Here is a 26,302-nt window from a genome sequence, read left to right on the forward strand (position 1 = left end):
AGCCCACACTAGATATATTTTTAGCCGATTTGTTTTAAAAGGTTTTCCCCCCCCCCTTCTTGCTCATTTAGAAACCTTAAAACGCTGTACAAAAAAGCTTTAGGACCTGGGGAGACACAGTAGTTTAACCACTTTTGGTGTCACCTTGAGAAAGCGCTTGTAGTGCGAAATGCGTTGGTGGTGCGGTTTTATCTTATCCCGTTCATGTGACTTTAATAAAAATGCTGCTATTTTTTTTTTTTACTGTTGTCACCTTGCGATCGCTCGTTCTTTCTATGGGCGGTTGTGCTCCGTTCTCAACTTTACTTATCTGGTGTCAGAAGAGCCTGGTGGCAAGTTAATGCTTTGCAGGCTCTTCTAGCAACTGAACCTACTCATTTCACCACCGTTGCCGCCTTGTCTCCCCCCCCCGCCCCTTCAGTGACCCCCGAGGAATGTTGCTGAAAGGAGGATGGTTTGAAGCTTCACATCTTCCTGCCAGGAGCCCCTCTCCCTAGGACGGACAGGTACGCCTCGTAGATTGTATTCAGGAATCCATCGTCATTCTGCAAAACGAACAGGGTGCAGAATTAGGCAGTGGAGTAATGGGAATTTCATGCTTATGCTGCGCTTATAGTGCCCGACGACGGTGCGCCAAAACAAATACATTGGATCCGTCGCATGCGGTTATAGTAAGCGCGACGGAGCTACAAAATTTTTTGAAGCCGTTGAAATTTGATTTTGGGACAGTCGCCACATGTGACTGTCTCTACACCAATCACAGAGCGCCTATTACACTCTGCGTTGTCGCCAGCGACGTCGCTCCAAACTCAAGTGCAACTAAAGTGCACCATAAACGTGACCTTAGAATGGAAAAATCTGCCTCCCTCTCCTGACAATATGATGCTTTATAGAGTGATACAGAGTACCTCAGTAACTTATCAACTTAAAGAGAAAATAACTCCTAATACTCAAAATCAGCCTTAACAGCGGATTCTGCACGGGTCCCGATCAGACTAATCAGCGGATTCCTGCGTACAGATGAAGCTTCTGTTTGGGGACCTAGGGAAGGCTAAACAGCATTGTGTATATAGCATTATAGCTTGGTAGTGGGGGTCAAAGGCTAACTTTTGGGGAACTCCAATATTGTTGTTTGGCTCTGTATTCTAGTTCCCAGTTTTTCATAAAATCGCTGCATTAATTGTTGGCAATAGAGGGAGAGAGAGAAAGAATGAATAACTTGCCAGGGTTTCACTACAAACGAAGGTACCACAAAACAAAGGAGAATAGGAACTCGCAAGGACGCATCAAAGTTATAAATATGACAACATTTATTTAGAGTATCAACGTTTCAGCTCTATAAGAAAGGGATCTCGAGGAAAGTTCTTATTAGAACCAAAATGCTGATACTCTAAATGTCATATTTGTTTCAAAGCCCTGTGAGTGCCTCTTCTCCTTTGGTTAATATCGCCTTATATTTTATTCACTGCATGGTAGACTGGGTCTGCTTTACGAACACCTGGGAGCAGGTGCTGCTGTTCTCACCTGGATGAGGTGCAGCAAGGTTTCCTGTAGCTGGGCCTTGGTGAGGCCGTTGCTATTGCAGACCGGGGTATCTGGGATCGGCATGGGCCGCAGCAAATTGGCAGCCGAGGGCTCTTTGGTAGAGAGGGGGAGCTTCGAGGTGTCGCTGGGCCTGGTCTGGAGACTCGTGGACTGGGTGAAAATCATGGGGGACATGAGAAGTGCTGGTGACACTGTGGCAGGGATACGCTGAGGAGAGATGATCTGCTTGGGATATATAGAAACACATCAATCTATAAACGGTTTCAGAGAGAGGACCCCACGTCTTACACCAAACACCCAAAGCATGCAGAACAACATGCAACGATGCTGTGTTCCAGTCCTGCACCCCCATCATGTTGCACTGGGGAATATGCTGTCATTCTATAAATAAAATGATAATACTTTAATGTCTTTATCACATACTAAAGCGTTCACTGTTTTTTTTTTATTGCACATTAACCCCAGTGCACCCTACACTGATTTTCCAGGCCCTGCAGGCTCCTCTGCACCAGAAGTCGTTAAATAATATGAAAGACTTCTTTGTTTTTAATCCCGTTACCTGAAGCAGGGCGTTCGGTTTCTCCCCCCGGGGCATCTTCTCCCCCCAGGAAGGTTGCGCCTTTAGGCCGCTCTGGGAGACCACAGGGAATTTTGCTGCGAGTGCAGGCCTGGGCGTGGAGTGCAACTGCTGCTCCTGACGCACCAGTTGTAGCTTTTTCAGCAGCTCCTGCGGGGAGATGTTCCCAGAGACTGTGGGAGGCTGGGAAGAGAGAGTCAACTGGGGCACGGAGGCCGGAGTCCTTTGGCTTTGCAGGGAGCTGTCGTAATAAGCGAGTGGTGTCTGCCCCATGCCTTTCACGGGAGTAGCGGTTACTGCCCCTCTGTAAACATGTGTGCTGTTGTGTGTCCCCGGGTCTGTTTCGGGCACTGAAACCCGGGGACTGTGCAGTTTATGCAGGAGGCTCTCTCCCCCCTCGTAGTCCTGGATGTGGAAGGAGGCTGCAGGGGGCGCCATGGTCTGGAAGAGGCCACTGAAGATGTCGCCTGCAGGGTGGAAGCTGCTGCTGTGGCACTGACGATGCTCGGGGATCTCCGAGACGGGGTGCAGCCCAGCCCCCCGATCCATCAGCTTCTGGATGGCAGGGCACAGCTGCTTCTCACAGCTCTCGGCCGCTCGTCCCGGCTCCTCGTAGGACAGCGAGCGCACCACGGTGTGACGCCCTGTGGGGTGGTCAGTGCGACGCAACACTTCCTCTTGAGCCTTGTCCGCCTTCCCAAACAGAGTGGTGAGGGATAAGTGGTGAGGCTCCGGGTCACCGTGCTGTGCAAGAAAACAAAAACACGTAAGGATCACACTCGGCTCTCCACCTCTGTCCATTCTTTTTCCTGCTGTGAAGCCCCAGACCCCATCTGAGTAACGGATACCACAGCGTCCACCCAAACATTTCATTGATCTATTTTTGTGTGCGTTACCGATGCCGAGAGTCGGTGGAACACATCCACAACCTCTTCCTTGAAGGACTTCCTCACATTTTCCCCCCGAGCTTCCCTCCAGTTTCAAAACATGACCTCTTTTCCTAACATTGCTCCTATTACAAAAATGTTTCCATCTTGCAGTCTACGGATATCAAAGTCTATAACCCCCCCCCCCATCTTCCCAATGCTCCCCTATTTCTCTAACCCAGCAGTTCCTCCAGGGCAGACAGATTAAGAGGAGCAGAAGACATCTAAATAATGAACGGGCTTCACTACTAGAGACCTGCATGGTCTCTGGTATAAGTATAAAGAATTTATTAAGTCTGAATATACGACGTTTCGGCCATAGCAAGGCCTTTATCAAGTGACTGGCATGCCAGTTACTTGATGAAGGCCTTGCTATGGCCGAAACGTCGTATATTCAGACTTAATAAATTCTTTATATTGAAATCCGTGGTGCCCTGGATCATCTCTTTTTCCATGTTATTGGACTGCTACAGATCCCTGAACCAGGAGCACCGGTGTTTGTGCGCAGGTATCACTATTTCTTGTGCATTGCTTAGGTGTGTAGTACATCCACTATTATATGATCTGGTATAAGTAAACACAAAAAACATACAATATCTCCCCCTCTCTTTATTCACATGTGCAACATGCATATTATTTTATTATAGTGCAATTTAATAATAATAAAAAAAATTCTATTCATAAAGTCTTTCATTTGTGATCTCTAGTAAAAAGTGTAAATAGAAGAAATACAGCGGATTTGGTACTCTGGTATAAGTAGATAGACTTTAACCCTGGGGACACCTTTGTGCAGGCCATACAAACAATATTATAAAGCTTTCATCCAGAAGGAATACGAAAAGCAAACACAATGCAGATGTCTTTGGCACTGAAACATAACAACAGTACTGTTAACCGCCCCGGTTCCAAGAGCTTACGATCTGATGAGCGCTTGCGTTTCACCTTGCCTTGCAGGGGGTCTGACAGCTGCGGAGAATCGCTGGGTTTCACCGCAATGGGTTTGATGAGGTTGGGGTTGGTGTAGATGGCAGATGAGCTGGTTATCATCTTGGGCTCCGAACACGACTTGCACTGCAACGGGAAGTGTGGAAACAAAAAGAAAATATTGACCTACACGCCATGTGCCGGGATACCGGAGAATACGCCGGAGATACGTGGGAAAGATCTAAATGTATCAAATACATTCAAATGGATTTCCATTCGTTTCCAGTCAGTATTGCAGCAGATCTGGTGAAAATCCCTTTGAGAAAATACAGATATAGAGTGTCCCTAAGAAAGAGATACTCCAACGCTCGCTCAGCGTAGGTTAGGAATGTGTTGGTGCCAACAAGGGTAATAAATGCAATCTAGAACATGGGAAAGAGGAAAGAACGCCCTAGTGTTGCCCACCAATAAATAAGCAATAGGACAAAGTAATATTGATGATATAATAAAAGTTTTAGTGCATTTTTGTATTAACTAATCATAAAAGAAATGGGAATAATATAAACACACATGCAACAAACAAAGGGTGTATTGTAACCATATAAAATGTCACATTGACAGTGGTATAAAGCGCGCTGAAAGGAGAATGTCAAACTGGGCGGTTTTTTGGAAGCGGATCATTCCTAACGAACACCAAGCCAGGGTTGTGTTGCTGCAAATTGCATGCCATTTTCAGGCTCAGTTTCTATTGACCGTATCAGAGTTTATGAATAGGCCCCAACTTCAAAATTCTATTGCGTGTGAGTGTAAAACAGCAGGCACACCAAATGGCACAATAAATGTCTTTACTAGTTCAACGTTACAACCAAATGTTTCTTGAAAAAGGCCCCATTGGGAAGCAGACACATTGAGCTGGTAGAGACACATTTATTGTACCATTTGGTGTGCCTGCTTTTTTGGATGCTTCTACATAGTACAGTTTAGTACGTTAGCAGAGAACTCGCTCCAATTTTTGGGATTATTACCGTTATTGTGTGCCCTGCACACACGCACATATAAGAAGCGACAGTGCCAGGATATTAGTTAGCTTTCTCTCTGATTTAGATCAGAAAGTGCAGCCATAGTGTAAGTGTGATCCACCCCACAGCTTCACAGTTACTCAGGCTGGTGGATGGGAAGTCCAGACCCGAGTTCACAATGGTTCTAATTGCCCTCACCTGCTCTCCTAATTGAGGAACGGGTACTTATGGCAGTTAGGTTTGCTGTATCAGTCTCTCTCCTACAGCTTGAAGGCTGAGGCACCGCTGCTCCCCGCGTCCAGACAGGGGAGGACGCCCCCTTCAAAGGTAACAAAAACCTTCTTATGAATTCTGTGACCGATTGTAAACGTTCGGTATTTTGTCTAGTTGGAAAATGGATAAGCCGCCCAACCCTAGAGTGGGAAATCTCTGTACGCGTTCCGACAGAGCAGGGTTTATTGTTGGTATATTTCTATGCAAGTGCTGCAGTCCCCTGCTGGGACAGAATCCAACAGGCAGATGCCTGAGTAAACTCAAATGTATTTCAAAGTGTTGCAGTCCCACTGCTTGGGACTTAGGCCTCGTCCAGGGTGGCGCTGAGCGGGCGGGCGCGCTCACGCTCGCCACGATGAGACACATTGCGACAATGTGTGTGACCAGCGTGAACGGGCGCGCGCGCCTGCTCGGCGCTTAGCTGCTTGCCGAGCAAGCAAATTTGAATTTGCTGCTCGCTAGCGCGTCACGTGAGCGGTTCGCCCAATGAGGGCGAACCAGCTCTGTGACGTTGTGGCCGCGCCCCCAGCCGTCCACGAATCGCCCGGCCGAACAGGGCGCAGCGAGCGCCAGCATGCCCGTTCCCTACCTGGCCGAGGCCTTGGGCTGCAGCCAGGTATGGAGAGAGCGTGCTGAAGCTCATGCGCGATGACGTCACGCGCTCCTACTCGGCCGGGCAATTTGTGGCCAGCTAGGTGCGCGGGTCCTCCCAGTTACTCTCAGCTTCTTTCCAGCTGCCTCAGCTAAAGAACTCTGAACTCCCAGCTAAAGCAGCTTATCTGATCTAGCTCAGGGTCTCCCTCCCCCCAGGTCTCTGCAGTATGACCCAGCCCCTGATTGGTGGGTGGAAATGCAACAACAAACACATTTACATGCAAAGAATTCTTTGGAAAGATCACAGAACACACACACACACACACACACACACACACACACACACACACTACTGACAGGTAGGGGTAAAGGCGGGCTTGACCTTTATTAACAGCTATCACATTTACTCCTACCGTCACATGTCTGTAATCACAGAGGCAGCTGGAGAGAAAACGGGAAGTCAGTAAAAAGATGGAGCGCATGCCACATACAGACTCGAGAGAGCTGAGTAACATTGCTGAAAGTCCCATTATAAGGCTCTCTCTACGCCGGTTTGTAGGTGACTATTGAAGATCCGGGGAGAGGGAGCTTAGCAAATAAAGGTTAGTTAGGAAGACTATGGTGTCCTTCTTCCTCCTGCACACAGACCGCACAGTTTGGCGTTTGGTTCTCCCCTCTTCCTCCTTTCAGTGCTCATACACAAACCCCTTTGGCTGTGTTTGCCACAGAGGTGGCTGCTGCCCAGAACACTCACCTTGGTGTACTCGTCCTTGGCTTTGGTCAACATCTGTAGGATATCCACCTCCTTCCCGTCTCCTGAGTTTAGGGTCATCGGGGAGATGTCGGTGACCGTTCCTTGCTGAGCCTTCAGCTGCTCCTGCTGAGTTAGACTACGAAAGAGAGGAGAGGTAGCATGGTTTTTTGCCTTATAAATCCGTGTGTAATTTGGCCAATCCGTCTCAGGACCATAGGGTACCCATGGCAGGAACACATCTAAAGGGTCCCAAATATAGGCGATTGACAACAATTTTAAAGAAAACAGTAAGTATTTTTTTTTTCCTTTTGCCTTAATAGCAGGGGTGGCCAACTCCAGTCCTCAAGGGCCACCAACAGGTCCGGTTTGCAGGATATCCCTGCTTCAGCACAGGTGGCTCAGTTGTTGACTGACTGAGCCACCTGTGCGTGGAAGCAGGGATATCCTGAAAACCTGACCTGTTGGTGGCCCTTGAGGACTGGAGTTGGTCAGCCCTGCTTTAAAGTAACCAAATGCTTTTGCAATGTTTTTGTGATAAGACTGCTTGGCAGCTGTTGTATATACCGGGAGGTTGTTGATAAAGACATGTTGTTTTGCTTGGCTAAAGATGGCGGCATAACTAGTTTATAGAGTGCGGTAGAAAATGAATTACCAGATACTAAATAGATGCAAATTAAACACTTATTTTTACACAAGAAGCAAGTGAAAATGTTACTTTAACAGGGCTCGAATGTTTCCAAGGAAACCGATTACATTGATAAATTGGTCTAAAAAAACCTTTTGTGCCTGTTAGGTGGGACTACCTCTGAAAAGACGTAATCACAAGAGGGTGCTGAATATTTACTTGCATGTGTCTCATATGATGGTAAGAAAAGATGCACAAGATAGAACCAAACATCCAAATCTTAATGCACTCCAGGGGTTATTTTATCTATCTTTTATTTTATCTTTTTTTGCTGCGCCCTCTCTGCCTGTGCTGGTCCGGTGGTGCTCCCCCCGGGTCGTGTAACGTCATGTGACCCCCGGCGCCATTTGACGCCACCTTACCGTGGCAACCGTGACATCACATGACCCCACAGCGTCATTTGGTGCCGCGTTGCCATGGTCACGTGCAGAGGTTGCAGAGGTTGCAGAGGTTGCAGAGGTTGCAGAGGTTGCAGAGGTTGCAGAGGTTGCAGAGGTTGCAGAGGTTGCAGAGGTCTCGCGCGGAAAGCCCGGCATTTAATTTAAATGCCTTGGGGGAGAGCCTGTTTGTGCCCCTGTAACTCCCGCAGTGCCTGCATGACCTGGGACACAGGTACAATACGTCTGTGCCTCTGTAACTCCCGCAGTGCCTGGGACACAGGTACAATACGTCTGTGCCTCTGTAACTCCCGCAGTGCCTGGGACACAGGTACAATACGTCTGTGCCTCTGTAACTCCCGCAGTGCCTGGGACACAGGTACAATACGTCTGTGCCTCTGTAACTCCCGCAGTGCCTGGGACACGGTACAATACGTTTGCCATCTCAGCCCAGCAGGCTGTGCTGTTTGACTGCATTTCTCATAAGGGAGATGAAGAAATAAATCCTGGCTAAACATGGCTGCGTGCACAGCAGTCTCTCTTACATCCATCCATTTATAAGCAAAACTCCCCGCTTTGTACCTGAAATATACCCAACTTTCTGAAGAAAGCCGTCCCCAGTGCGAGTGAATAGAGGATTTCGGCCCAAATCCCCCTGCCAGGAGCACTCACAGGCTGGGTGCAAAAAGCAGCGTTTGTGGCTAGACATTAATATCACAACCAACCTCACAGAGTTACAAGGAGACTAACGAGCGTTATAATCTGCTGACTGAGCGTGGGAGGGACAGGCGTTGTACTGAGGCCCTATCTCTCAGCTGCAAAACAGAGATAGAAAGGCCTTTTAACTACAATGTTATCCTCCATATTTTAAAGAATGACCATTAAGGACAGGTCCCGGCAGTTCCCTCAATGAACCCCTAGCGAAGCACCATCTATTGTATATTCCACGGGATCTGTTGTGCTTTTTGGAGTGGAGGACAAACTGTGACCAGATACTTGTATTAAACAAACTGTGGAATAGATATACATGGCAGAGATAATGGTGGTAAAATGCCTGCACGCAGCGTGCTGCTATGTGGGATTTACAAGTAACATTTAACACACGTAATATATGGGACGAGAAGGGGTTAAGTACTATTGCAGAAAATCCACTTAAGGAAAATGGTCGGCCAGCTTCCGCCATACTTGAATTCTTCAGACCTGTGGTGAAAGGGTGTAAGAGGTATACTTTAATCAATAAATCTTTGTCCAATAAAAGCTTTTTGATCGTAGATATACCTGTGTGTGTGTGTGTGAACAATCGGCAATGAGTGTGAAGCTTGAAGCCCTTGTGAAGTCCCTTTAAAGGGTCCGATTCTGTATTCACTGGGAATTTTAGCCATAGGCACGAAAAACTGGCTACAAACAAACGATCCTACTGCACAGAAGGTTTAGCCTTGGGCATGTGATGGGAGGCAGAGATTCAACACGAAAGTTGCATTCACACTTGGTCTAGGTCAAAATAAACTTTCCTGGTAAAACTCTCCCACCTCCCCTATAATTTCCAATGCAATAAGCACAATGCGGCAGTGGCTGCTCTGGCACACTAGGGGTTAAAACGTTCAACGATCAATTTGACTTGCTGTGGGTCACACCTAAGATGTCGGACCCTAAAACTGACCACACTCCTGCGGCTGCCTGCGCTGCATTTACTGCTTTGGTCGGCCAACAAAGAAAGTGGACTTGCCGAGAGGAACCCTTGTGGTACGGGACACACACAGAGGCGCGCACACACAGAGGCGCGCGCGCACACAGAGGCGCGCGCGCACACAGAGGCGCGCGCGCACACAGAGGCGCGCGCACACAGAGGCGCGCGCACACAGAGGCGCGCGCACACAGAGGCACGCACACACAGAGGCACGCACACACAGAGGCACGCACACACAGAGGCACGCACACACAGAGGCACACACACAGAGGCACACACACAGAGGCACACACACACACACAGAGGCACACACACAGAGGCGCGCACACACAGAGGCGCGCACACACAGAGGCGCGCACACACAGAGGCGCGCACACACAGAGGCGCGCACACACAGAGGCGCGCACACACAGAGGCGCGCACACACAGAGGCGCGCACACACAGAGGCGCGCACACACGCGCACACACAGAGGCGCGCACACACAGAGGCGCGCACACACAGAGGCGCGCACACACACAGAGGCACACACACACAGAGGCGCACACACACACAGAGGCACATACACACACAGAGGCACACACACACAGAGGCACATACACACACACTTCTGAAAACCTCCACGATGCAAAACTCCAAGTGATGAGCTCGCTCGCGGTGGGCAGCCATGTTTGCCAATGCGCAGCGAGGTGTCGGGAACAGATTTATCACAGGGGTGACGGGATGCATTTCTTCCTTTGATAAATACATGGGTGATTTTGAAACCAGGGACACTGACTGATGTTGCAATTGTGCATTTTCCATTCCAATACCGCGTCAAAACAGCAGCCCCACAATTCTAACGCCCAAGCTGCATTTAGAGCATTTCCCAAAGGCCTGGCCAACCTTAATCCTACATTAAAGAGACCGTGTCCTGGGACCCAAACGTGTACAGTACATAGCAGGGGTGTGTTTAGTGGGTTAAATGGAAGTGGCTGGCCACTTATTTTTTAAAATAAAATCTGATCTTAATGTTTCCATGGTAACCAAATCATGTGGAGTGCTTAGTCTTTAGCCAATATCTTTTGTGATAAGACCCTAAAGTTTTAAGACTTTTTTTTTTGCCTTTCTTATTAACAATTATGATGCCAACACAAGAGTGGGCAACTCCGGTCCTCAAGGGCCACCAACAGGTCAGGTTTTCAGGATATTCCCTGCTTCAGCACAGGCAATGCAGTCTTCAATTGAGCCGCAAGTGCTGAAGCATAGATATCCTGAAAACCTGACCTGTTGCTGGCCCATGAGGAGTGGAGTTGCCCACCCCTGTGCCAACATGTAATATTAGGCAAGCAGGCATTTAATAGGACATGGTGAAAAAGTACATTTTTCGTAGGAAACAGAAGTAAAACACTCTACTTCCAAGGGTATTGAATCTTTCTAAGGAAGCCGGTTACATAAAAGGTCTTCTGAAACACACCTTTTGGTGCAGTATTACATCTAGTGATTTCCTGCACCCCTGTAGGAGTGAAGCACAGATCTGTGTCCTATACGACGCTGGCCTCACATCACAGAAAAGAAAGACTTTTACTCACTTTTTCATGAGTTCTGCGATTCTTTGGCATTCTTCTTTGTCGTAAAACCAAATTCCGTAAATAAAAACTGCAGAAAACAAATAAAACACAATTTCCACGGTTAGAATTAAACAGGCAACATAACACATTCCTATTAAAGCGGCAGCTCATGTTTAGGAAGTCTCGTTACAAAACAAAAAAACAACAACCTGTTGCTGTATAAATAACTAATAAATAAAAAATACCACATGTGGGTCATTTGCACATCTCAGACAGGGCTGCAACCCTGCCTTTCCCCACTATCTCTTTGCATACAGCGCTTCCACTGCAGCCAGGGATTCTGGGTAATGACATGCAAATGAGCACAGTGTGTCACTCTTGACTTCTTATTTTAACATGGATCCATATAAGCTTCAGCCTGCCGCATTACACAGCTTTTCAGCACAGCCTGGGTTACAGAAGTGCAGAGCCAGTAACCCTCCTCACAGGCAGCCTTTATTTATTTTTTAAAGAAATAGCTCGGATTGTGTTTTTCATCTCAGTACGATCCTGTAGACATTTTCTTTATAAGAAACACCAATTATGGACCGTGAGTTAGCGAGGAAATGCCTTAAAAACATACTCCTGGTATAATGCCTTATTTAGGGGTCTAGACTTTCCTGTGTAAATCTAAAGTTTGTAAACATCTACAAAGCACCCGAGCGCTTTCACAGTGTAACCCTCGGCTTAACCACAAAGCAGCAGAGCTTTTATCAACATCATTTAAAAATAAAATAAAAATCTATTACACATTGGGGCAAAGCTCTTGGGCACATATTTTACACAGAGTTGCACAGAAGGCTCTAAAAACAAGCGAGTCATTTATTTTCTAAAATAACCCCACTTTTAATTTAAAATGAATGTAGAACAATTGATTGTAGTGTAGATATTGAAACAATTAAAAACATAATTTTTTTTTTTTTTTTTTAAAAGACCCGGTGGTACACGGGGTCTTTAAATAAAAGCAGGGGTACTCTGCACCCCCGAGTACAGGGTGAGCAACTCCAGTCCTCAAGGGCCACCAACAGGTAAGGTTTCAGGGTATCCCTGCTTCAGCAAATGTGGCTCATTGGCCACCTGTGCTGAAGCTGGAATATCCTGAGAACCTGTCCTGTTGGTGGCCCTTGAGGACTGGCGTTGACCACCCCTTGCCCCACACCCTGACCCTCGAGTATGGCAAATGTAACGTTTGATGCCAAGTGGGACTTTAACTCCCAGCTGGTCTGTGGCCTGCGTATGATTTTAAAGAGGGGGTGCCACGATCCAGATAACACCGTACCCTGCCTGCTTGTACCCGTTATGTTACGCTTCCATGTGTTCTTTCCATTGGATCAAAGACCCTGGCGTGGCGACAGGTTGTGATAAATATTTGGCTGCCACGTCTCTTCCGCACTCAGAAATCAGTGCCGCGTGCAGGCGGCGGGGACAGAAATACCCCGTGCGCTTGGAAACGGCACGTGAAACGGATGACTCCGGGTGCAGGGAGCGACAGGAACAGCTGTGCTTGCTGGTGCGGGGCAGTGTTTGCTCACCTTATCCACCGCCCTGCACTTCCTGGATCCTATTCCATTATATTGTAACCGGGAAACGCCAGATTAAAGGCCGTGTCGCTAACTGCACAGGGGCTGGAGAGGAGATCCCCAGCACACCGGGGGCGGCTGAGAAAGGTGTACGAGAGGGGCACTCGCCCTACAAAATGATAACCCCCATTCACACCCGCAGCGGGCTCCTACACCGGTTCCATCTTCTCTCGTACAGAAGGGGTGTAGTACTATTTCCAGGATGTGTTTGTATTTTAAAATGTCCTTCAAACGATAAAATAAACAAATTATTCTCATTAGTTAGCAGGCATGTGTTTCCTGGCAAACAAGTATAATAATATATAGTATAAATAATATAAAAGAACAAAAAATAGTTCATAGGAAAAGGTAGGTGCAACTTTAAATTGCATAAAAGGTTTGAACCACGTAACCTGTAGCAAAATCACATGGTAAACTTTATCCGGTCAGTAAACACGCCACAAAGCTGGCAATAGTCCCAGTCTGAATGGAACAGTACTGGCTCACCTAGGTCTCAAAGGCCCAACTGAACTCATCAGAAAATCCTAATTCTTAAGGACTTGGTACCGGGACCAGCACAGTGGGTTGGGAAGCAAACAGCAGGCCGATATACGAGAGAGCACAGATCTCACCCTGCTCAACAACACAGCCCTCCCTCTCACACTGAACACAAGCCCCCCACACTCCAAATGATCAACACACTCCCTTCCCCATTAATAAAACAGCCAAAATCAAGAGTTCTCCTTCCCATTTACCAATCTGATTTAGCAGTACACCTACTCCATCCAGTATAGCCACCACCTACCAAGACAGAGCCAATTAACACAACTAATATACTAACCCCCTCCCACAAATTATTCCTCTATTCACCATATTTCCTCAACTTACCCCTCAGCGTGGTGATAGTATGACGCAAAGTGTACCATGTAACTGCCAAGAGAGAAGACAAGATCCAACAACTGTTTAGTCCAGGGGTGGCCAACTCCAGTCCCAAGGGCCACCAACATGACAAGTTTGGAGGATATCCCTGCTAAAGCACAGGTGGCACAATCCGTGTCTGTCATTATGACTGAGCCACTGATTGAGCCACCTGTGCTGAAGCAGGGATATCCTTAAAACCTGACGTGTTGGTAGCCCTTGAGCAATGGAGTTGGCCACCCCTGGTTTAGTCTCTGGCTCTCCTCTCCGCACCCTGAATTTAAGTGTGACTGAAGCAACTATACTGAACCCAGGTTAACAACCTTCATTGCCCTGAATTACAGTATCGTGGGGGTGGGAAACGGAGCATTAAAAGAAGTGGAGGCCTACCGCTCCAAAAGCAAACGCCACATTTTCATAAGGCATCTATAACCATCAACAAACTTGATACGGAGGCTCCAGACTACAGAAATAACAGCCAAACTCCAGTATAGGGCTGGCTAAACTCTACATTGATGATGGTAAGGTGTTACCAACAGAGAGCTTCAAACCACCCCAAGTTCTTCCGAAGTATACCGATGTAGCAGCCATTCTTGCACCCATTTCAATGTGAGGAGATCATCGATAACACAATATTCTGCATGGCTTTGGCACGTTAGGCTACGGCCCCAGTCCTCCCTGATGCACGCCTGGCGGCGTGTGCAGAGACTATATCCATGATAGGCGGTGTGTAGGGGAGCGCGGGAGACCACGACGGGCAAATCTGTCCTGCCATTGGCTGCGCAGGGCCACGTGTCCGCGTTGCGGGAAGACAAAATTCCGGTCTTCCCTTGCCAGCGTATACGTCACAGCGCTTTGTGCGCCAACACACACACAGCCACTGGGGCCTCCCCCATGGAGAGCTGTGCTGTGGTGTCTGGCAGGCACCGCCGTGACCACCGGGGACTCTGCCTTATGGCTCACTGAAAACAGCCGCCAAGAAAAATAACTATCAACTTCACGTTAACAGGTTAATGGCTGCTACATCTGTAGTTGTATGGATGTAACCCACGTCCATGACATGCTACGCCATATTGCAAGTCCTATGGATCATCACTATGGTCCATGTTGGCTACACAACTATAACTCCCATCATCCGAAGGAGCAAAGACAACCACTGCAGAGATTATTGCAGCCAGCTGGGCTTGATCATGAGCCAATGACCCAAGCCATTAAATTGAAGGTGTTGTTACTGAGCACAGAAAGATCAGTGAGTTTGCACTGTTGACCCCTTCCATCCCCATCACACCGATAAGGACTACACACATATTGGGCCAACTGCCTTAAACGATGCCCATATTTGTTGCTCCTAAAGCAGATCTCTGTTGTGTGGGTTCGGGGGCTCTTGCCCTGCCGGACAGACCTATCTCCCCTTGCCTCTTCAACACAAGAGGTTGTATCAGGGCTGTTGGTGGCAAGTTACAAACAGCAGAGACCCTGATGACTCTGAAGTGGGCAGATGACAGGCAGAAAATGTCAATCCCCCCCCCCCCCCCTGCACGTCACAATCTGTAAAACTACATTGGGCAGGAGGGCACAGGACATCGGAGGGAGGATATCACAAACTGCAGAAGAGGAGGACGGAAGAAAACTCTGAAAACGGCTCTTTGAACGGCACCCGCGACAAAGGATTTCCAACATGGTGCCACTTTGTAACTTTCACTAGTTTCAGGAAATCACATTCTTTCACTTTACCAAGGAAAGAAGAACATGAACTTCAATTTCTTTCATTTTTATTAAAACTTGTCAAGTGGCAGGCAGGGAAGCAGAGATGTTCCACACCATTATCCGCAAAACGACTGACACATACCGGCCCATGCCCAAGGATGTAACCTCCCAGCCCAGCCTGCACTATAAGGGCAACATGGTCTCCGAGACTGAACTTGACTGCGTCCACATCCCGCCTGGAGGTAAGAGCCCACCAGGCAGAACTGTACCACACACCTTCGTACTCCAACTCTGCATCAGCACGTCTCTACCCTGTAGCACATACCGGGCAAGACTCAAATAGCAACGGAGACCCTTATTTAATATGCAGTGAAAGTCTTCTCCATCCTGGGGAAGATTTGGTCCCCTTTATCTCAATAGAAGTAAACTCTTGTTAGGCACTGGGAAGCAGAGTCACATCATATTGAATAGACGTGGCCAACTCTGGTCCTCAAGGGCCACCACCAGGTCAGGTTTTAAAGGATATCCCTGCTTCAGCACAGGTGGTTCAGTGATAATGACAGCCACTGATTGAGTCATCTGTGCTGAAGCAGGGATATCCTTAAAACCAGACCTGTTGGTGGCCCTTGAGGACTGGAGTTGGCCACCCCTGGAATTGAGGTTTCGGTTTGTTTACACGACTTCCAGTGCATGTGCATCTGTAACTAGAACACAGGAGCTGTGATGATGTGCACTTGCTTCAATTAGCTTGCAAACATCAAAAAGTCTTCAAGTGGAAGTCCTGCACTTTGTTTAATTAGAATAAAGATCTGAGCATGGGAGTCACACTGGATGCTGTGAGCTGGATCCTAGTAACCCAGCCTTTACTATTCTTCTCATTGGCTTTTTCATGCCAATACTTGTAACACATTGGATAACAGTTGTAGATTTGAGAGATTTAAGCTCTTTAGCTGATCACGTCGTGCCGCAATTATTCTGGTAAAAGCAAATTTGATAAATACCATGAACTGCAGGTGTAGTGACATTACAGGTGAGATTTTCCCATCCAGAAGTATGAGTATCACTGTGGCTTGCTAGCAAATGAATTAGAAGCATTTGTGTACCGTCCCACTGCCCTGTGAGATCCTAACTTATTAACCTGCTGTAGGCAGCGTCGTCCACAAAGGGGGGTAATTACAGGCAAGTAATGGAACACGAGTGGTCTGTTCAGGTTTTCATTCCTGTGGATATTTGACCAGGGCTTTTGCTGTCAGCTATGATCTACCACGGAGCTGAGAAATAAGGCGCCGACAAGAGCAGGGTTCCTGGCAGCCAAGGGGTTAACCCGATGCGCCTCCTGCTCAATAAAACTGTCTTATCTAGTGGAGCAGGACAGAATTCCCCAAGTTGGCAGGAAACTGAAGGGCCTGAACATTCCCAGGCTTACTCTGTCCTGATACCCATATATGGAGGGAAGGCTGTGTGCAGGAGGCAGGAAGGATTCCACATCCTATAGAGCTGGTACAACACTCATGGCTCAATGCCTCCCTCCTACCAGAACACAACCCACTCTGCATGGCTACCTGCAGCCCTCAGTGCGGCTTTAATCTCAGTGGCATATCTTGGTCTCATTAATGAGGGGGGTAACCGTGCTCTGGTATGCAGTAATCGAAGTGTGATGGCATAAGGTGCTATGGAGTACCATTACTCTTTCAATCAACAATTCCACTTTTATAGTCTATGAGAAAATGATCCATACTGCACACAAAAACAAAGCAGCAGTCACTTTCTGTATTTTAGGCTCTTTGCATCTTTCACACTGCAAATACAACAATTGTAACCCCCTTCAATGCATTGTAAGCAGCTCCTTTAATTCAATTTTGACTAATCGCAGTAACGTAGAAAGCCGATATGTGACAGAGACATATAGTCAAAGTCAATAAAAACATTTTGTCACCATCGGGGTGAAACACCGGTTTAGCAGTTCTAATTTGGAGAATCTGGGAAATGTAACCGGCGTCTTTCTCAGGTGCACAAGAATTATTTCAAAAGGTAAATGACTATTTCAGGATTAGCAATGGGTAAAATATTTGTGCATAATCACACTTTTGGTACATTCACAGCTTTCAGAAAAGTTGTGTTAAAGTTCGCCAAAAGCCAGTATCTTGCACAGGGCATCACGTCTCTCTCTAATTTTGCAAAGATTTCTGTGAATTTTGGAAAAATGTGATAACAATGCAATCGTTTGGTATTTTTTCCCCCCCACGTGCAAACTTCAAAAAACAGTTTGTACAACTATCAAGCGTTATGTGAATTAGAAACAAACAACTTTGCACAAACATTTGGGAATTCAACTTGCAAAATGTCACATCTCTGTTATTAATGCTCTCCATGCGGCAATAAAAACTAGTGTGACTGCAAAATATGTTCTGGAAATAGAATCTTTATTAGGGCTTCCAAAAATGACGACAACAACCCAACAACGCCCATTTACTTGTGTCTGAGAGCCTGTACCTGCTCACACCTGTAACACAGAGTTTAGAAAGGGCTCTCATAGTGCTCATCACTGTGCAAACAGCAGTGTGTATGTACAGGTGCGCCGACGGGTATTCTAAAACTTGCTTTGGAAAATCTGGGGCTATCACCAACAAGACCCAGGTACATGCTGGGTACATGCTGCAACATTTCAGTGACATTTCTGCAGAGACTAATGGCCCGTCGGATTAACACAGCAGGGGTCCGTGGCAGTCGCATTCAGTTTGAATGGGACTGCCAAGGACCACCGTGGTTAATCCAATGGGCCATTAGTCTGTCTGCAGAAATGTCACTGAAATGTTGCAGCATGTACCCAGTATGTACCCAGGATGTACCTAGGATGTACCCAGAATGTACCTAGGATGTACCTAGGATGTACCCAGCATGTACCCAGCATGTACCTAGGATGCACCCAGCATGTACCCAGCATGTACCTGGGTCTTGTTGGTGATTGCCCCAGATTTGTTTTAGAATACTCGTCGGTGCTACAGTATAAATGTAGAAAGAGACAAAGATCTTGGGGAAAGTACTCAAGTGCTCTGGGCCCTGTCAGGTGTGCTTGAAAACCAGATGCATTTCTTAGCAGCAAAAACATGCAATATATATGTATTTATTTAGGAAAGAAAATATTCTTATAACCTTGGTAAAGACTCCTGAGATAGGACAAAGAAATCCTTCTTCCCTAGTGATGTAATAATACTATTATTAAATAAAGGATGTCTCCGGGGGCCCTCATCACACGGGGCAGGTGGCTGGGTGCATTCCATGCATTTAAACGGCCTTTGTAAATAACATTTCCTATTGCCAGTAATTATAGCTGCCGTGACACGAGGCAGCTGGTGCGTCCTTGTTTGGGGCGGTTCTGCTTCTGTCAGAGGGTGTTCAGCTCTCAGGAACGCTCCCTGATGCAAACACAATGGCTCCTCACGCCCAGCACAACATTCTTCAAGCTGTACTTCATCCTGCTGGCACCGTGTGCTCTCCGGGCACGTTAGACCCCTCATATCCGTGCAGGAGGGGGGGGGGGGGGGGGGGAAGAAGAGATATTTACAGACACTGTGCTTGGGAAACACACTTTTTTAAAATATTGATTAAACATGAAAATGGGGTTCTCTTTGTTTCCCACATTTCTTAGTATTATTCCCTTTAAAGTGTAAGCTCTCTGGGCAGCGCCCTCATTACTGACTGTATCTGTCTGAACTTGTCTGTAGGTCATTCTGTTTACTTGATTGATGCACTCTGCGGAATATGTATAATGACAACGATAGTATTGTACATTCTGCCATAACTTCTGCACAGCTCTGCTCCGTGACTTTAACGTCATAGTGGAGAGCACACTCAGGGAAGCTTAGTGTCCATGGAACTTACACTGCTGTTCCTTATGCATGCACACAATGCCCCAGTCCCATCTGCCACGTTTTACATCTTGCTATACTGGGGCAGATGTGAGGGGCGGGGGCGGGGGGGCTTTGGGCAGTGCTAAGACTACGCTGAAACCTCTGCACAGCTGCCCTGTAATCTTGGCTGCAGCCTGAGCCTGGTAAGCTGCTTGTGCGCAGACCCTTGGCAGAGTAGAGAACGGAGCGGGCAGACACAATTCATTAAGCTTCTGTCCAAACTGCAATGCAGACACCGAATGAAGACATCCAGCTTCTGATACTCTCAGGGCAGCTGCGGGGGGAGGACGGATCCGCTCAACAGCTCTCATTTTTTTTCTATGTTGCTCTGAACTTTAAAAAGATAATTTCTACATCAATAGGCAGCGCATCACTGGGCAGAAGAAACTGGTCACGAACATGCAGACCAAGTGTGAGGAATGAGGACTTTTGAGGGTTGCAGATAGGCTCCAGATATTGAGGTATGGGGCGGAGGGGGGGTGGCAAGGCTTTGCCATTTCTTGCCCTCTCTTCCAGCACTCAAGTATGTAAAAGGTTAAATCCCAGGTAGCCAGACAGAAAACCAAACCTTTGTAAAGCATTTAACAGCCTCTGAACAAATAGAACTGCCAATAGCAAATATTTGGCCGCTTTCATTTTGGGGGGAGATTAATTACAAATCTAGTGTTCTCATTACCTTTTAGCCCACCGTGTCCTTATCAGAGAACCAATAAGGGGAGGGGGGAGAAAAGGGGGTTTGGCTGTGCAAACTCTTGTTGAACACACGGTGACATCAGAGGAAATACAACCCTTCCCAAGTCTCCGCTCCCCGCAATTACAAACAAATAATTTTTAAGTACTTATAGGTGATAGATTTGGGTAACAATGCATCAATCCCCCAGATGTGACCCCTGTTCATTTAGAGTGGAGACAAACGTGCACATCTTTTTGTAAACCAACCGCACTTACATCTGGCGTTCCGGTACAGCAGGAAGGGGTCCTGCAGCTGGAAATCGAGGTCTTTCGTGATGGGCTCCGTGCGGTTTTCCATGCTCAGCCGGTTCATGATGGTGAAACCGTGTCTGGGAGATGCAGATCTAAAAGGCACCATAGGAAAATGCATGACTTCTGAGGCAGTTACAATCGCTGACTATGCATTAACAAGAAGAAAAAATCTCCAGGGATGCTGAATGATGCAAATGGGCTTCATCGCCTCCAGTTCTCTGCGCCCGTTAGCACATGTACGGGCATTAATGACTGCACCCTGCAGGACACTCTTCCTTTTGTATTTACACTTAGATTGTAAGCTCTTCGGGGCAGGGATTTATTTTCCTAATGTCTGATTTTGCAGCGCTTATTGTATTATAATAATTCCCTCTACTGTATTCTTTGAGAAGCGCCGAGTTCACCTTTGGCGCTATATAAAGATATACATACATTTACGTTAGGTCTGAGGATGTCCATAATGCCGGGGTTCTCAACTCCAGTCCTCAAGACCCTCTCCTCCCCCCTCCCGCCCCCTCCCCAACAGGTCAGACTATGAGGATAAACCAGATTCAGCACAGGTGGCCTAATCAGTCCCTGCTTCAGCACAAGTGGCTTCAACTGAGCCACATGTGCTGAAGCAGGGATATCCTTAACATCTGACCTGTTGGGAGGTCTTGAGGACTGGTGTTGAGAACCCCTGCTATACTGTATAATCCTTCCCTGTACACTGCCGACTCTAAAGTGTTGCATGCAATGGCTGCCTCTATATACATACACACAAAACTAGGCTGTAATAAATAAATTATCCTGCTGTAGTGCAGGTGCAAAGTTAAGAACGTCCTCCGTTACAGGTGTATTGTATTGATCAGTTTCCCCGTATAAATGTTCCCAGCATTTTTTTGCCTTGAGGTTTCATACTTAGCAGCTGGAATAAACGAGTCTGTGATTCTGCATAAGGAGCATTTCATATCCATCTATATATCTTTGATATCTTATATTTAGGAAACAATTATTTCTGCAGAGTGCACAGGTCCTTGAAAAGAAGACGGGGTGTGTGCCGAGCACGCGCGATCTAATTGAAACTTCTTTGTGTTTTGTCACTGAAATTGTATTTTGATGTATTTGATTGAATGAAAGACTTTGAGTATAATTTATTTTACTGTTTGCTTACCCGATTGCATTTTCGTCTGCATGAACGTCTCTGAGTGGTGTAAATTTTGAGCCAGCGGGGGCTCTTGCACACGCCTGATCGCTTTTTCGTCTCTATCAAGGACTTTTAGTGCTGTGAGAACTTTGAGCCAGCAGGGGCGTGCGGCTGATCGTGACGCATTTTCGTCACCATGAAGGAGTTTTAGTCCCATGAGAATTTAGGTATGTGCCAGCAAAGAGGTTTCACTTCAAAAAGGGAAGGGGGCAGTTATATACATATAGCACAAATTCAATTAAACCCAATCAAATCAATTAATCATCAATACAGATGCACACTGTCCTCCTTACCTGCTGTAACCATGTATGTTAATGTTTGTTATCTTATTGTTTTTCGCTCTCCAACAATGCACTGCGCTACGGAATATGTTGGCACATTACGAATAAATGTTAACGCTGCTCTGTCATTTGGATAATCCGCACCAGATCATTTTAATATTTCGATGTCTTCTCCACATTGTAAAGATACAATGAAATGACTGGGTTTGTTAGGGAACGTACCCTTTGCCCTATTATGTATTTTTCTTAATACAATCTTCGTACTAAACTTTATGGCTGCATGTCTTAATTATTCTTAATCAATCTGACGAACGTATTGTACAGGAATAGTATGTATGTATATGTATGTGTATGTGTATATGTATATAAGATTTTAAGTTATGGTGGCTGAAAAAGGCGACAAGAAAACTCCACCGTATTGCATATAGCAAATAAAAAGATCACTTGTGAGCACATTCACACGTCTTAGACAGGCCTGCAACCCTGCCTTTCACCATTATCACCTAGCATACAGTGCTCCCACTGCAGCAAGGGATTCTGGGAAATGACATGCAAATGAGCACACTGTGTCACCTTTTGCCTGAAATCAATTTTTACATGGAACCCTTATAAAGCTAATGCTCGCTGTTAACACAGCTTTTAAGCTCAGCATCGGAATCAGATGCAAAGCCAGAGAAACAACTCACAGACATGTTTCAACGTGTGTGTGCGTGTGCGTGTGTGTATACATATGTATGTGTGTGTATATTATTTAAGTTATGGTGGGTGAAAAAGGCAACAAAAACCCTCCACCGTTAGCATATAGCCAATAAAGAATATCACTTGTGAGGTACATTCACATATCTGCAACCCTGATAGATATTTATATGAAGGACTCGCTCAGTTGTATTCAGCAGGCGAGTCGTCACTCACCCGTATTCACCTTTCGCTATCTGCGTAGCGTAGGAAGAATAGAGCAGAGAACAGAGCGGCTGGGTGCGCAGGGTAAGGAACTGAAGCGGGGAGCTTTGTGTGGCTGAGGGCTCATCCAATAGGAGCGTGGAAGGAGCGGGGCGCCATCAGACAGGAGCCACTAGTCGTGTTGCAGGTGCTGGGGGCGTGGCTGCGCACTGTAGCGGCTGGTGACAAGTGGGGACATGAGGCGAAGGCTAGAGCAGGTACTGGGGGAAGGGACACACTCAAATACACACACAGGGTGTTGTGTGAGGTGTATGGAGGGAGAGAGGGTGATGTGCAGGGGGAGGAGAGGGTATTGTGTGATGTGCAGCGGGGGGGGGGGGACAGGGTGATGTGAGGTGCAGGGGGGAGGGGACAGGGTGAAGTGTGAGGTGCAGGGGGGAGGGGACAGGGTGAAGTGTGAGGTGCAGGGGGGAGGGGACAGTGTGAAGTGTGAGGGGCAGGGGGGATGGGACAGGGTGAAGTGTGAGGGGCAGGGGGGATGGGACAGGGTGATGTGTGAGGGGCAGGGGGGATGGGACAGGGTGATGTGTGAGGGGCAGGGGGGATGGGACAGGGTGATGTGTGAGGGGCAGGGGGGATGGGACAGGGTGATGTGTGAGGGGCAGGGGGGATGGGACAGGGTGATGTGTGAGGGGCAGGGGGGATGGGACAGGGTGATGTGTGAGGGGCAGGGGGGATGGGACAGGGTGATGTGTGAGGGGCAGGGGGGGATGGGACAGGGTGATGTGTGAGGGGCAGGGGGGGATGGGACAGGGTGATGTGTGAGGGGCAGGGGGGGATGGGACAGGGTGATGTGTGAGGGGCAGGGGGGGATGGGACAGGGTGATGTGTGAGGGGCAGGGGGGGATGGGACAGGGTGATGTGTGAGGGGCAGGGGGGGATGGGACAGGGTGATGTGTGAGGGGCAGGGGGGGATGGGACAGGGTGATGTGTGAGGGGCAGGGGGGATGGGACAGGGTGATGTGTGAGGGGCAGGGGGGATGGGACAGGGGGATGTGTGAGGGGCAGGGGGGATGGGACAGGGTGATGTGTGAGGGGCAGGGGGGATGGGACAGGGTGATGTGTGAGGGGCAGGGGGGGATGGGACAGGGTGATGTGTGAGGGGCAGGGGGGATGGGACAGGGTGATGTGTGAGGGGCAGGGGGGGATGGGACAGGGTGATGTGTGAGGGGCAGGGGGGATGGGACAAGGTGATGTGAGGGGCAGGGGGGATGGGACAGGGTGATGTGTGAGGGGCAGGGGGGGATGGGACAGGGTGATGTGTGAGGGGCAGGGGGGATGGGACAGGGTGATGTGTGAGGGGCAGGGGGGGATGGGACAGGGTGATGTGTGAAGGGCAGGGGGGATGGGACAGGGTGATGTGTGAGGGTCAGGGGGATGGGACAGGGTGATGTGTGAGGGGCAGGGGGGATGGGACAGGGTGGTGTGTGAGGGGCAGGGGGGATGGGACAGGGTGGTGTGTCAGGGGCAGGGGGGGATGGGACAGGGTGGTGTGTCAGGGGCAGGGGGGGATGGGACAGGGTGGTGTGTCAGGGGCAGGGGGGGATGGGACAGGGTGGTGTGTGAGGGACAGGGTGGTGTGTGAGGGACAGGGGGGGTGGGACAGGGTTATGTGTGAGGTACAATAAATAAACTTCTCAAAAACGAATGTTATTATTAGTTCTTATTAGGAATTTATTCAATGTGTTTTTAAAGTGGGGCAGGGGTAGGTGGCAAGTAGCCACACACCTGTATACCTGTCCAGAAACTAGTGTAAACAATACTGCATCTGACATACTGTAATTGCACCAGGTTCTCTGGTACAGAGGGAAACTTTGTGAGCCCCTGTATATTCAGATGTGTACACGCAGAAATGATCCTTACCTTGTGTACACAAACAGCGTCCCCTCCACATCAGTCTTCTCCTGCAATTGTAACATGTTCATTTTTAAACCACAAACCATAAGATATTTTGGCCCATGTTTACCAGGCGGTTTTCCAACATAAGGCACCTCCTGGCATTGGAAGACGCCTTACTGCACATTGACTTGAATGGGCTGTAGGGTGTCTTCAGGCAGAAGACTGCTTAGTAAATATGGGCCTTTGTGCTGTAAATGCCTATAATACTACACAATGAAGTAATGCTTAGATAAAATAACAAATATATACATTTTCTATTCATAACTAAACTAATTAAATCAGTACGTGTTCCACATAAAGCCCATGAACTGCTACACCCCCAACGCACTCCCAAGGGAGTCCAACATGTTTATTTTGTAACGCATCGTGTACCATTGTTGGCACTAAATTAAAAAATAAGCAAACAGAAGAACAGATAAATCAAATAACAAATGGAAACGAGAAAAGGAGCAAGGCTTCTCATCTAAAGCTGCAATCCCACTAAGCAAAATAAACTATGAAGTTGCATTAAAGTTAAAGCACTTAGGCCATGATCTACAAAAGGGTGCTAAGCTTTAATACGCCTTTACTAAAGTTTAGCACCCTTTTGCAGATCTGGGCCTTGGCAAAGTAATGTCTGGTATACTGTTGTATTTTGCAGTTTGTACTGGTTCTTATTTAACAGATCTGTCAGACTGAATGTAGAATCAGGGTTTTAAATGAGGCCTGTAGGACTCACTCCTGAGGTGTTTATCTAACTAGCTCTAAAGCCCCCATATTAATGTGTAATGAGCATGAACAGACTATTAGGGGTGACAGGGGATACTGTGACAGGTCACGGAGTGAGACACTAAGAGGGTGACAGCTTTAAAGGTGACTAATAACCGACAGAGTAGTGCTGCTTGGGTGCCACAGAGGGGACAGCAGGTGTCACTAGATAACAGGGCCTGGCACTTACTGTACACCTGGCTCCTGCCCATATAAGCCTCACATACCCTGAATGGACCCGGCTCTGTAGTCGTAGTCCCAGTCCCCCCCCCCCCTCCCTCCCCCGGATTCCAGGCTCTGTAGTCCCGGTCCCCGTCCCGCCGGATTCCTGTAGTCCCGGTTTCCCCCCCAGGCTCTGTAGTCCCAGGCCCTGTAGTCCCGGTCTCCCTCCCCCCTCCGGAACACTCACCCACTCGTTGGCCTTGTTGCTGAATGTATACAAAGCCACCTGGCTGGCCACGTCCACGATGCCCTGGATGTACGGATCCTGCTGCTTCAGGGCCGCCAGGCTGATGTCCAGGCCTCGGCCTAGCAGGCCGCTCCCGGAGGCCGCCATCTTCCTGCAGACCCCGTCAGAAACAACGGGCCAGGCGCAACCAAGCGAGCGCCGACACCGCGAACACAGCGCCAGGGGCAGCAAATCGAAAGCCGAATGCGGTTACCAATAGCAACAGCAAAGCAGGTTACCATGGGCAGCATCATGGACCAGTATCCAAGAGATGGATATAGAGATAGATATAAAATAGATAGACCGATACACAGACAGAATACATTATATTAGACAGAAAGACATAGGTAGGTAGATAGATAGATAGATAGATAGATAGATAGATAGATAGATAGATAGATACATACATACATACATACATACATACATACATACATACAGCAACATAATAAAGTATACTAGACAGAAAGACAGGTGCAGAAAAGACAACCAGATAGATAGATGACAGATAGATACATAGATAGATAGATACACAGACAATACATTATATTAGACAGAAAAACAGATGCAGAAAAGATAGGTAGATAGAGATGGATATATATATATATATATATATATATATATATATATATATATATACACACGTGTATATATATATATATATATACACACACAAAAAGAGATTGCCTGCTACAGACTGTATATAGTACATAGTACCACACGTAGTACATAGGCTTTCTACTGAAAAGCCAC

At 47.6% G+C, this 26,302-nt stretch overlaps 2 protein-coding genes across 14 annotated transcripts in view; one reads left to right on the forward strand and one right to left on the reverse strand.

Moving 5' to 3' along the window:
* Positions 1 to 49: 49 nt before the first annotated feature.
* DCP1B (decapping mRNA 1B) lies at positions 50 to 25,711 on the reverse strand. 4 transcript variants are annotated; one of them, XM_075602409.1, is made up of 10 exons: positions 25,511 to 25,607; positions 24,319 to 24,359; positions 22,408 to 22,613; positions 19,993 to 20,120; positions 10,932 to 10,998; positions 6,613 to 6,748; positions 3,991 to 4,119; positions 2,105 to 2,866; positions 1,525 to 1,770; positions 50 to 545 (listed from the first exon to the last, which is right to left on the reverse strand). In XM_075602409.1, exons 4-10 carry the CDS (start codon positions 20,087 to 20,089, stop codon positions 465 to 467), a joined length of 1,518 nt encoding a protein of 505 aa, XP_075458524.1. In that variant the 5' UTR covers positions 20,090 to 20,120; positions 22,408 to 22,613; positions 24,319 to 24,359; positions 25,511 to 25,607; the 3' UTR covers positions 50 to 464. The 4 variants fall into 4 exon arrangements, with proteins under 4 accessions (XP_075458524.1, XP_075458525.1, XP_075458522.1 ...); XM_075602410.1 differs by lacking the exon at positions 22,408 to 22,613 and adding an exon at positions 21,182 to 21,405 and having other exon boundaries at positions 25,511 to 25,535; XM_075602407.1 differs by lacking the exon at positions 22,408 to 22,613 and having other exon boundaries at positions 25,511 to 25,711.
* CACNA1C (calcium voltage-gated channel subunit alpha1 C) overlaps positions 15,141 to 26,302 on the forward strand; it is a 470,141-nt gene continuing 458,979 nt past the window's right edge. For all 10 annotated transcript variants that reach the window (XM_075602406.1, XM_075602396.1, XM_075602400.1 and 7 more), the window contains exon 1: positions 15,141 to 15,375. In XM_075602406.1, coding sequence (XP_075458521.1) covers positions 15,237 to 15,375 — 139 coding nt within the window. In that variant the 5' untranslated portion in view covers positions 15,141 to 15,236. The remainder of the gene's footprint in view (positions 15,376 to 26,302) is intronic.

The sequence above is a fragment of the Ascaphus truei genome, chromosome 5, assembly GCF_040206685.1.
Source record: "Ascaphus truei isolate aAscTru1 chromosome 5, aAscTru1.hap1, whole genome shotgun sequence".
NCBI classification, from domain to species: domain Eukaryota; kingdom Metazoa; phylum Chordata; class Amphibia; order Anura; family Ascaphidae; genus Ascaphus; species Ascaphus truei.

What these genes read in the sequence shown, in the direction of transcription:
- DCP1B (XM_075602407.1), bottom strand. Translation starts at nt 25,657, where the DNA reads ATGGCGGCCTCCGGGAGCGGCCTGCTAGGCCGAGGCCTGGACATCAGC. An exon ending in ATCGCAGAACTCATGAAAAA is followed by an intron (nt 6,749 to 10,931) that starts GTGAGTAAAAGT and finishes TCTCTTTCGTAG; the next exon opens with TCTAACTCAGCAGGAGCAGC. An exon ending in CCTTGCTGCACCTCATCCAG is followed by an intron (nt 546 to 1,524) that starts GTGAGAACAGCA and finishes TTCGTTTTGCAG; the next exon opens with AATGACGATGGATTCCTGAA.